This window comes from Alligator sinensis, unplaced genomic scaffold (genome assembly GCF_000455745.1).
Source record: "Alligator sinensis unplaced genomic scaffold, ASM45574v1 scaffold418_2, whole genome shotgun sequence".
Classification (NCBI taxonomy): domain Eukaryota; kingdom Metazoa; phylum Chordata; order Crocodylia; family Alligatoridae; genus Alligator; species Alligator sinensis.
The window spans coordinates 167,819-178,518 of NW_005842682.1; the positions used below are offsets into that span (position 1 = coordinate 167,819).

Sequence of the window (10,700 nt, forward strand, 5' to 3'; positions counted from 1 at the left end):
CCGCTCTTTATCTTCTCCTTTTATGCAACTAAGATGATAATGATTTGGTGGATATTAAAACATTTTACTTAATGTTTATCACTTGCCTCATTTATCACTTGTCAACTTCCACAAAAAGTAATACATTTGGCTTTAAGAAGCACGCCACAAGTTATATCTGTTTTGGTAACATTTTGATTAATAAACCAAAACTGTTAAGTACATTATGCATCTGCAACATGCAAGTACAGGACCATCCTTAAAACACCTACAGTAAAAGTAAATTATTTATGAAGATTCTCATTTTTACCATTACAGGGTTTGTGTCCTATATTTCTTCTATTAAAAACTGTAACGTTTTGCAAGTTTCACCACCCTTAGACATTTTATTTAATAAACAATGGACATTATCTTTCTTTCATCAGCAAGTTAAAACATGACAAAAAATACAACTTTAACTTGAGTTTCCAAACTGAGATAAGGGAAGAATACAGATTTTGAATAAATCTAGCACTTAATGTGCTGTGAGTTGATATATTTCTGAATGGCTATATTTAAAATGTTTCACAGGGAAAAACACAGAGTCTTCACAAAGCCATTAAGTCAATTTATTTTCAAACTCTGCTCATTATAAATAGTTTACATAGTAAAAATAAATGAACTATAAAGTTAGATAGCTCAGTGCATGTACCATTTCATAATCTCTACAAAATTAGACCTTTGGTGATCTGTGATCAAATTGTTTAAACTCATTTTCATGAAAGTCCCTTCTTTATAGTTGTACAAGAATGCTAGTTATTCTTTCGCAGCCTGGAAGAACATGTCAAAGTTGCCAACTAGATGTGATATCTTATAGCTCTCAAACTTCTAGTATTCATCATCAGTTTAGCCTATTTGAAGAAGCAAACATATTGCTAGATAATGGTTCAGGTTCACGGACTTTTGGACATTTGTTCCCCCTATAACAAAAGCATTTTTAAACCTATTTCTGCTCAAGGGAAACCTCAAAATTGAATAACCAGAATGTTTCACGTCCTGACTAAAGTCCACGCATAGAAGTTTGCATATCGAATGTATATAGTATGCCTGGCTCTAAAATACCCATCACATTCTCTTTGCAAGTAGACTTAAAATTAATTAAAAATGATGCCATTTGGAGCAGGAGTGGGTAAAACTAGCAATAGATATAGAGTCTCAAGGGCTACAAACAGACATTGCATGTCCCAAGGTAACCATTTTATTCTGGGACAAAGCGCAGTTGGTCAGATATCTGAATCTGTATACGTCAATCCCAGGATGTTTTTGTTCTGGGACAAACGCTGGCACAACTTGTCCAGGGACAAATGCAACATCTGTTTGTAGCCTAAGTTTACAAATATTAAACACAGGTTTCTAGATGTCACCAACTCTTCCCATTCTCCTTTCAGTAGACAGAAAGTTGGAGGGAAAAGAAAAAAAATGTAACTGCAAAGTTACAAAATAATTACTGTACAACATTACTGACCGAGTACAGTAACTTTATGTTATTGCATCATTAAACAAAAATGACCTATGATGGACAAAGTGCAATGTTAAAAATATTTGACACTAAGATTGCATCTGCTGGCAAAGAAGTTCTTCAGATGGTTGTGACCTCAACCCTTCATCACTGGCTCTTATGTAAAAGAAGCTGGCAGTCTAAATCCACAAATCCAGCCCCATCCCTCAAAAAAAACCCCACCCATATTTGACAGACTTCTTTAAAAAAAGAAAAAAAAAATCAGAGTACAGTGATAGAATTAATGTGAAGACTGAATTGTTCTTCCATTCTAGAAAAAACTAGAAATAATAGGGAGGCCATATATGAAAGATTGTTCTGGTCTACCCATTGTCTCGCACTTTCTTTCTATAATTTAATATATAACAGAATAAAACATGCACAAAGTATAGAGTGCAAATCTTTGGCTTACTCATGAAACAAAAGACATAGCAAACAGCAACATTTTGGCAATTAAATAAACCACAAAAGTTCTTCACAGGCTTCCTAAAAAACTTTTCGGGTGTTTGAAATGCAATAGCTTTATGTTTTGAAGCACATTACTGTGTCTGAAAAGTCCTTTTTTCCAGGGGGTGGGGTGAAGGAGAGGGAGCTAGATACAAATCTTTAACTTAAGCTACTGTATTAAAAATGACATTTCTCTATTATTTAAATAGCATGTATCCCAACAAAATACCATAAACTCACTCACTTCTGCTTTTACATTGACTGTACACAAAGCAAATTGGTTTGAAATTTCTTTCTTTTTCAGATGTTTGTTTCCTGAATTCACATTACTATATACAGAATCCTATACACTGACTCTTATGGTTTCAGAAGAGATTGGAGATTTAGTAGCCAGACCCTCCAGGGTATTAATTAACTGCATAACTAATTTACTGTATTGTAATTCAGCTTTCAACTAGAGACTTAGTTTTCAAAATAAAATGATATATAGTACAGGTATTTTCTAGGGACTACATTTTCCTAGTCAGGCTGTTTTACTGTAATTTACTGTTCCCAAAATGATCAAAGCTTAAAAGGCACCAGAGGCGATCTGTAAGGGTCACTTGCCAGGTTTTCAAATATAATTTTTTTTTGTAATCACTAGACTGCATATTAACAAAACAGCTCAAACTCCACATCACTGTTATGAAAACTGTAAAACTGAATTCTTCAAAAAAGCAGCACTAGAAAGCTGTGATCTACGCAAATACATAGAGCACATGTGAATATAAAATGAATCGACTATATATTTTATATGTAAATTAAAGACATTACATGGTGTACCATCACCATACTAGTCTGTTACAAAAAATGGCCTTCTGATGATTTAATATGTTCTCAACACACAGAAACCATAACTCGTATCATATGATAACACATTATTTCATTTTGTTACAAGTCTTCCTCTTCAGTTCTGTTCTTTAACCTTTTCTCCAGCTGTTTTCTTAGGCAAAGCACAATAAAGCAGTATCATTTGAAGTCTTTGTTCTAGATGGACTAGGAATAGCAGAGGCTGGCTCATAATAAGGATTCAATTTGGTAAAGACCTTTTTGAAGCACCTGTCATACTTAAGTAACTACTTTTGGGCTTCCCTTATTCCTTCATAAATCAGCCACATTCCATCAACTAATAATAACAGTCAACCTTAATGCAAGTACTTATATGTTCCCTTCATCAAGCATTTTATTGACACCATCACAGAGTTTTTGCAAGTGGAGTTTATAAGGTCCGAAAGGATTGTACAAGGCAGCCAAGAATTCACAATCAGAGAAGTGATCAAACACATTGTCGACACGTCCATGTGATTTTACAGTCAGGTGGCGCTGGATGATTTGATGAAGTAGATCTCTACAGTCATTCAACAGTTTGGACAAGAAATTTCTGTCAAAGGTATAATCCACTTGATGGAAACTGACCACTGTTTTGGCCAGTTGATGAACCTTTTTCTTGAACTTTTCCATCAGTGCTATTTCATCCTGGTTAAACTGGTTATTCCTATAGAGAATTGCTAACTTGATGACTGTTTTAATGAGATTTTTAATGATCTTCTCTGCATCCTTCTTGTTTTGAATGTATTCCCTTGTGACCCTGTAGAGCTCATCCAAAACATCACTGCTGGTATCATCTATCAAGGTAGTTGCTATTGATTTAGACACCATTTTGCCAAGAATCTTCTTCTGGGCCTGAATGGCCAAGCTTTTGGAATTGAAGACATCTGTGGCCACTAAAAGCAAACAGAAAACAATCAGATTACCACAAGCATGTTACGGACAGTTTACAGAAGAATATTTTTCCGCTCATGTCCACTGTTTTGTTTGTTGCAGTTTCCATTAAAAACAATAACATCAAATCACAAATAGTTATGTGAAAACTACCATTTCAGTTACTGGTACTTCATGTGCACCTTGCCTTCTTAGTTGTGGGTTTTTACAGGAAAAAAGCTGAAAAGAGAAAAACTTTGCCAAAATGGACTGATATAAAAGGTCCTGGCATATATAACAAAAGCACTGTTTTCAGAGAGTTTTCATCTAAAACAAATGAAGCTGCTTAAATTTTCTGTGTAGCTCACAACTTTGATTCAGTTTTCAGAATTTTTATGAAAGCTGAAATCAGCTGCTTTGACAGCATCATTTTATTATTTTTAAATGGAAGCAACCAAGCAAAAGGAACTGAACAATCAAGCAACCAGGACTATCCCAGATATCATGATAACTACAATTATTATTCAATTAGCACAGAAGAGGTGAGCTATACAGTTAGAAAGCTATACAGTTAAAATATACAGAACTATAGTTAAAATATACTTTACAAATTCATTGAATTCAGTTCCACTAGCTATATTTTATTCCCTTGCCAGCACAAGATACTGGTGTTGCGGGTATGTAATCTGATGATGCTCCAGTTGTGTTAGCCCTATTTTTTGCCTGACACACCAGTAGACCACAGTGGAGTTGACTCAGGATTGGTAGAGTGCCCCAGAAATCCACTGTTCACATGGAATGCTTTAGTGGTTGTTTATATTGACACAGAAGAGCACAAATCTTCCCGAATGTGACAAATGATTTGTTTATGCCTTCCTGAAATGTGATCCCACATTATAAAAATATTGGCAAACTTTGCTGCAGCTTTGTAAGAATCACCGTGGAAGTTTTTTTGACACAAAACTATTCATAAAACTGCCGTTTGCCTTCTCATTTTAAGTCAAGCTTAGAGTGGGCAAACAGATGTTAAAACACAACTCTAAAAATCTTCTGGATCAAAATTTGAGTTTAACAGCACCTTTTCTTTAGTTTCAGGCAGTCTGAAAGGCAATCTTTCACCTACTTACATTCATTTTACATATGGAAGGTTTTCTTTGCAAACATTTGGATTTTTTTTTTTTTTTAAATGAAAGCATAGATTCTACAGGTGCCAATGGGTAAGGTCATGCATATGAACAAACAAGTTTCCTACTAGCTGTTTATGTTTGGGCAAGTGAATTCGTCAAGTCTTATAGGTATTGCCAGCATATATAAAGGGTGTTTGTTTAAATCGACAGCCGTTAAGCCATAAAACTGTATTTCCCCTTGCACAGCATCTTTGAGAAACTCATTAACAGGACCTCATTCTAGGATCTGGAGAGCTTCCAAGGAGGTTCACATCTTGAACAACCTTCATCTAACCTCAGACCATTTTCACTTACTTTAAATCTTAGATCATTTGAGTACTTCTTTTTAAATAGCAAGTTCTCACTAGATGAGAACACTGAAATATAAAGAGCCTATTGTTAACCATTATAGGACCACTAATCAAGATCACAAGACAGACATGTTTTTAACCACATGAAGCTAATGATGATAGCTAGCTCATTTGGGAACTGAAAAAATACTCGTCTCAGAAAGATTTGCATTGTTTCAATTTAATACCAAAACTAATACTAGTTGAATAAAATATACTTTAATTCATCAAGTATCAGTAGCCCAATGTTTAGGATTAATAAAGATTTATTTTTGTCATGTACACTTCAGCTGCATTTGAGGTTGCATACATTTGTCACTGCACCAGAAAAAAAATACAGCTCTAACTTTAAATGTTTCATAAATGCTCCTTTATCTCCTTCTCACAACAGCCAGAATGTTGATTGTGCCTCCATGACATCATTCCAGTGGCCTATTAGGCAACAGGTCTCTATCAATGCCTTCCCTCTGACATTACACAAAATTATACAGATTTTTATAGAAGCCACTACTGTTTCAAAGACTACCTTTTCACAATCTCTTTGGGAGCAAAAAAATGGAAGCAAAAGATTTAAATTTGTATTTTTTGGATTTTTACAATGCTAAAAAGGACAATTATACTCAGGTCCTTTGGGTTATCCTGCCACAATTTAAAGTACATCTCAAACAACATAGTACTGCAATCACAATTATAGAAAAACACTCAAATTTGCCTCAAACAATTTCCTATTATAACCACCCATGCATGAGCTCTATTAAAGCTTAAAAAAATATACACAAATATTTAAAACGTGTTTTTACTTTTCTAGTACCTTAAGTAGTCAGAAGTCATGACTTAACCATCAACAAAGTAGTTAAACAGAGTTCAACAAGTAACTGATAGTATTAGCAAAATAAAATTCCTGACTTGCATAGCTACATCAGGCTCTTAAAAGCAATCCTAAACCATCCTTAACGGCAATCCAAAAAAATATTCAAGTTTTGCAGCTGTGACGCATACACTATACCTACCTTAGTATTATTAAAGTCTAAGTCAACTCTCCTTTTTCTGCTATTGCACATGTTTTGATCAGTTTGTCAGAGCAACAGCTTTATATCCCAGCTTTACAAAAAGTTTAAAAAAAGACCTTCCAAAATCCAAATGGACTTTAATCATAGACATTTCTTTTTACCTTCTCTTTCTATCTCTACCAGAAAAAAATCAATTTTGCAAGCAGTTACTTAAAGAGAACTCTGTTTAAGCACCCAGTTTTAAGGGCTCCTTGAACAGGAGTCCATCTTCAAAGTAAAGATACAAAGCTTTGCTTGGAAAAAAAAGTTAAAAGTATACTTACTCTTCGTCAACGAGCAGAACTACAGTTGTTAATGTAGTGATACCAATCAAGTTTCATGTAGACACACAAAGTACATAAGGCAAAGACTAGCCTGGGTACCTGGTATGTTAAACTGAATCCAGTACACACTATATCATGGTAACCTGCTACACTTCCTAAACTGACACACTGATACAGATTTAAAGATTTTTCCTTCTGACACTACAGAAGAAGAGTATTTTTGCAAAAGCAATTTCTCTCAGGTACTTCTCTCTTCAGCCCCAGTCACTCCATTTCACTTGGCATGTTCAAGTGCAAAAACTGCACTGCAGTAGTTTCACTTCCTTGAAAGAAAAAACTTAAAGGAAATTGCATTGCTGAGCAAGCAGTGTAACCCGAATAGCCGTTACTGGTAACTGACAATTGAAATGATGAACAGAAATAGAGAAAGAAGGTCAAAGTAACTCAAAAGGGCATGCTCATTGTTCAGAAGAGATTCAACACCATAACTAGGAAGCACGTTTTTATTTCTAATATTATGGGAGCCTCTATGACCAACACTTCACTGTTCATCAGTTTAGAGGATCTTATTGGTCATATGCCTAATTTAAAAGCTTTAACTAATGCCTTAAATACAGTACCTAAATTCACACACGGGCCCTAATTAAAGAATTTTTTTTAATACAGATGTTGATCCTCTGTTCCCACCATTCACTCCCAGTAGTCATTTGTGGATGGACAGCACTTCTTGAGAGTCAGAACATAAATTTGGCAGCTTCCAACACAATGCATTAAACTGACATAATCACATAATTCTGTGATGGCTCCAAGTTACAGAAATCTCAGGGACTGAATCTATCCTACACCATTTTAATCACTTTTGAAACTTTTTTCTTATATTTCCTCCTCCCCTATATTTCTTTTCAGGACTTGGTTTTAAGTTTTATTTCCTGTATGGTACATAATTTAGGTCTAGAATGATAAGCATTTATAATAAAGTGCACCATTGCCACAGTTATACTATCTGGAGGAGCTCAGCCTTGAGATCCCTTCATTATAGGAAGGCAGTCAGTATTAAAGATTCTCTGTGAGGAATCTTTTAAGTCAATATCTGAAATCACCAGGGCTTATATCAGCATTCTGTAATATCTTTTAAGTTTACTTGGTTTTTAGGGGGGGAGCTGCCAATTGATGGGGGCAAATGTCTCCCGGCAATCTGTGTTTTGCATAGGTTGCTAGTAAATTTGTTGCTAGATATGGAACTGAGATGAAAACGGAATGGATTCTACAGCTGGAGTTTGCTTTCTTCCTTTGCATGGAAGACGCTTCCCCCATCTCCTACAGCAGTATGCTTATTACCTAATTTCCTATTTATGAACTCTGGTCAAACTAAAAATGAACTTAAAAAAGAATGGATTGTAGAGGTCCACATTTGAAAACTTCCAGATATGAATACCTCTAAACTCTGCAGATGAAATGTGAAAGCTAGAGTTGAACTTATCTAGCTTGGTCTCCAATTCAAGTCTATGTTTTTTCCAATAGGTTGGGTTAATCAACTCTTGTCCTTCTACATAGAATAGATTTGACTGTCAAGCTGTTAACAAGGATGACATCAAACAAACATTTTCAATCATTAGAAACCCAGCAACATACTAGAACGAAAAAAAAAAGATTTCTTTGATTTAATTAAAATTCTGAAAGAGAACAGGTTATCAGCACCTAAAGACTATTTGTATCACTGTTCATAAATCTAACTCTCAAAAAGCAGAATTTTTTCAGTAACAGTAGGCAGAAGAAAAGGATTGTCAAAAGCTAAGTAAGGGGTGGCTGAACATTGCATTTATATGCTGAAAGAATACATCATATCATCATTTTGCGAATGTGGCAACTGATTTCCTGTCTGTCTTCCTGCATGGACAAGTATGTTTGCCGCAGCACTGCTGTGGTGTTAGCAGCTGATACATAAGATAAGAACCTTAGATTCTTAGTAAGGCTGACTTGTGTAATGAGACACAGGGCCGTACCCTGGAAGAGCAACTCCTTGAAAACAAGTGGGACTGACAACACTATTCCTTCCATGTGTTCATGCATCAGAAGTCAGGTCCCCACAACATTATGAGATTCTTGAAAATTAACACTTGCCAGTTTCTAGAACTTCATTTTTTTCTTTTTAAGCTTCTAGGGCTCACATTAAAAAAACCCCCATAAAAGCTAAAAGCTTCCCTAAAAAAAGGAAAACTGAGGTTTGTGTCCAATCACATGACTCTAGCAAGGTAAAGACTACCAGATATCATGAAACATGACAAAGCTGTAAGAACTGTTATTGCTGCACAAGTAACTTCTGAAATATTGGAATAACATTCAGAACAGGCAACACCACAGTCATAAATTTCTGGGTATTGGCAAAGCCCCGTCACAAGTATGTGCGTACCGATCATAATGATTAGATGCAACAATTAGAGGTAATGCAGTGACTACAAACTCCTCAAGCATAAATAAGGCCTACCAAAGTTTGAAACTGCCACCGTGACTTTTAGCTTCTTTCTAATCAGATTGTGACTTAATGGATTACATTTTTTAAGACTCTTGATCTTTTCACAAAAGATGGTGTTTTGATTCTAATCTGCACCAAGTGCTATACAGCTTATCTTGATTGGGGGCTGATTTAAAATTTCACCCTTTTTAAAAAGACAAATAGCATAAAAAAAATCTCCAAAGGCCAGATAAAAAGACATTACTGTTTTACCAGTGTAAGTGATCAGAAACCTGTCTATACCTGTAACAGAACAGAAGTTTGGCGCACACAGACTGGTTTAAAAATGGCGGAACCCGATCTAAGATTTGCCTCCTCCTTCCCCCCACCAAAGGGCAAATGTTTGTTCTGTTCACTACCGAACTAAACTACAATGCATACATAGTTTCACAGTAGCTACTGTCAGGAGGGACCTGAACAGATCATCTAGCCTGACCCCCTACCACAGGCAGGAATGAATGCTGGGTTTACAAGACCCCAGACAGGTGATCATCCAACCTCCTCCTGAATTTGCCCAAGGTAGGGGTGAGGCCCACTTCCCTGAGAAGTTGGTTCCAGATTTTGGCCACCCTAACTGTAAAATATTGCCTAAAAGTGCGTAACTTAGACTGATTCCACCTTGGACTGTTTGAATGTCTGCATCTAGCCACAGTGTCACAGAGCAGTCTCTATACCCAAGCCATGGCCCTCAGAACTTTTGCGCTTCCTCATATTTTCAGCTGTTTTTGAAGGGCACCAAGACAAAGAAAAGCCAGCTTATTTCATTTAATAAGGAACTGATACTACAGAGGACAGGAAATAGAATTAACCCTTGTGGGTCATACCCAGCACTGCTACTACAGCTATTGGGCAGAAAAGGGTCTGACTGGCAGCTAAACAGTTTATCTAATAAAAGAGAGGAGAGGACCACATCTTTTATGCATTTGATCCTAGAGAGAGGGGGACCAAAGAGCAAAGTATGCCCAAGAGAAGAAAGAAATACAATAAACGTGTAGGCAATAAGAAATGAAGAACAAGGTTAGATAGCAGGACTTCTCTCAAAATACAGACATCTTACCGGAAATAAAAGCCTGCTTTACATACTTTTCTGATAAAACATTTCTGTAGAAACAATCTGTAGTTCCCAAGAGGTATGTTTAATGGCTGCAGGAGACCATACAGCGCACACAAAAATTACAATATTTAAATATAATCTGAACTGACAGATTTTATGGCCAAAAGGAATGAAATAGTGTGATCATCTAGCATCACCTTTTGCATAATGCAGGCAGTGGAACTTCCCTCGATTAATTCCTACCTCGCATCCAACAGGTGTGGTGGAATTACAGCAGCGGTTCTCAACCTTTCAGGACTTGAGGCACCCTTCCACCGCTTTTCTGAATTGAGCAGCATCTCATTTCAAAAATGAATTTATTTATTACAGTCCTTATCTTCTTGCAAGGGTCCCGCTGAAAAGACTCCAAGACAGTCAGACCCTGAGAGCCACTGTTGGTTGAAAACTGGATGCTCCACAATTGACATGTCTTTCACACAGTGTTTATTGCAAGAAAAAAAGCCGTGAACAACAGGCACCTCTCTATGTAGCATTCGTTGACTTACAAAAGGCCTTCGACACAGTTAGCAGGAATGTCATCTA

At 36.2% G+C, this 10,700-nt stretch overlaps 1 protein-coding gene across 9 annotated transcripts in view; it reads right to left on the reverse strand.

Annotated features, from left to right (window-relative positions):
- Positions 1-573: 573 nt before the first annotated feature.
- The window catches only part of TNFAIP8 (TNF alpha induced protein 8), a 99,190-nt gene continuing 89,063 nt past the window's right edge, over positions 574-10,700 (reverse strand). For 8 of the 9 annotated variants that reach the window (XM_006033944.3, XM_025215892.1, XM_025215896.1 and 5 more), the window contains one exon: positions 574-3,726. In XM_006033944.3, the coding sequence (XP_006034006.1) occupies positions 3,161-3,726 (566 nt within the window). In that variant the 3' untranslated portion in view covers positions 574-3,160. Of the gene's footprint in view, positions 3,727-6,552; positions 7,910-10,700 lie in introns of those variants that run through there. The other variant, XM_014524853.2, reaches the window with a different exon arrangement.